We start from the raw sequence: 1,729 nt of genomic DNA, 5'->3' as shown, positions 1-1,729 counted from the left end.
TATGAAGTGAAACGGTGAGACATAATGATCATGCCGATCTTTGGTCGTAGTCCATTCTCGAACCTTCTGATTTTCTTAACTTCTGTATCCACCAAGTATGGGGCATACCTTGAGAGTTGTTCGAACTGCCTCTCGTAATCATTAAGTGATAAGTTTCCCTGTCTGAGCTGTAGAAACTCAGATTCCTTGAAATCTCTCAGAGCTTGTGGGAAGTACTTTGCCATCACTTCATCCTTAAATTGTTCCCAAGTTAAGTTACGCTGCTGTTCTTCGGTCCTAGTGCGTGAGACTGATTCCCACCAGTGACCGGCTGCTCCAACCAACATGAATTCTGCACATAGTACCTTCTGTGCGTTTGTACAAGAAATGTGTCGAAAAATACGCTCGAGGCCTCTAATCCACTCTTCAACAGCCAGTGGGTCGGAATTACCGTCGAATGTAGGAGGCTTGTACCTACGAAACTGCTCAACTATAGAGATTGCTCCAGGAACGAATGGAGGTGTATCTTCCTGTGGCGGTGCATTTTGCGGTGAAGGAGCTTGATTCTGTCTGGTCAACTCTTGCACCGCTTGCAACAAGTCACGCATCAAATTTGCATGGGTAGGTGGGGCCATTTCCTAAAAATTTAAGTTATTCGTCACACACCAATACTAAATCTAACATTTATGCCTATATATCATAATTTAGAGAGTCAACAAATGGCATGTCTCGAATTTAAAAGTAGGTAATTTAATATATTTAAGTTATGCAAAAAATTTAAATAAATGCATTTTTCTTACCCCTTTACATACCTAGAGTCGTCGGAGGGTGGTCGATTGGTGGTCATTGAGTGCCAAAATCTCTTTCAAATTCTTATATATTTTAGAACTTTTAAAAGTGTTTACAAATCTTTAAATTTATCTCAAAAAAATTTATAACAAGTTGGAAAACCTAATCCTACCCTGACTCATTGAATAAGGAAAAAAAAAGTCAAAGGCAGTACATGAAAGGCATAGACATGATAATATAAAAATATCAATATAACATATTGTGTTCAAAGAATTACAGTTTACAACTTACCATCACTGTTCACGTTGGATTTTTTATTTATTTATTTATTTTTTTCAAGTCAGTGTAAACACCAGCGTTAAAATATAAAATTTGAATCCAACATAAAAATAGACATCATTAGCTAAACAGGTATCAATCATTTTAATAGTTATTAAAATAATAATTTTCTATTATTACACGATTTAGTAAAATTATAAAACATGCATAATTATGCCGTACAAATATACACAACTACATATATATATACTTACACACGTATGCCTCATATGACATCACATGCAATGCACACATATTTATCGTACGTACCAACTTCACGTATACAAAATCAATTGATACAAAACATATCTATGCATCTGCACACATGCAGACAATGAAAGCTTGCCTTGGGAGTTGGGATAGTATAAAATCATTATTTTAATGTTAATCAATTGAAATGAATGATTGCTTTTGAATTCAACAATTCAATAAAATAATATTAAACATCTCACACTTTATTTCAACTTAACAAAGGACAAACACAAACGTGGGAAAATAATATGGAAGGTGTAATACATGGTGCACGGGAGAATGGGTAGTCAGATTGCAAATGGAATAATAGTTATACTTTTCACCGAAATGCAAAATTAAAGTGACCTGAACAGAAGTATAAATCCCTTTTTTTTATTTTATTATTATTATT

The 1,729-nt window shown here is 34.2% G+C and overlaps 1 protein-coding gene across 1 annotated transcript; it reads right to left on the bottom strand.

Moving 5' to 3' along the window:
• Window positions 1-34: 34 nt before the first annotated feature.
• On the bottom strand, window positions 35-614 carry LOC111385333 (the record flags this gene model as incomplete). Its single annotated transcript, XM_023009717.1, has 1 exon — window positions 35-614. A coding segment is annotated over exon 1 (580 nt), but the record flags the coding sequence as incomplete, so codon positions are not given.
• Window positions 615-1,729: the final 1,115 nt, after the last annotated feature.

The sequence above is a fragment of the Olea europaea genome, unplaced genomic scaffold (genome assembly GCF_002742605.1).
Source record: "Olea europaea var. sylvestris unplaced genomic scaffold, O_europaea_v1 scaffold3128, whole genome shotgun sequence".
Lineage (NCBI taxonomy): Eukaryota > Viridiplantae > Streptophyta > Magnoliopsida > Lamiales > Oleaceae > Olea > Olea europaea.
This window is presented reverse-complemented; position numbering and strand designations above follow the sequence as displayed.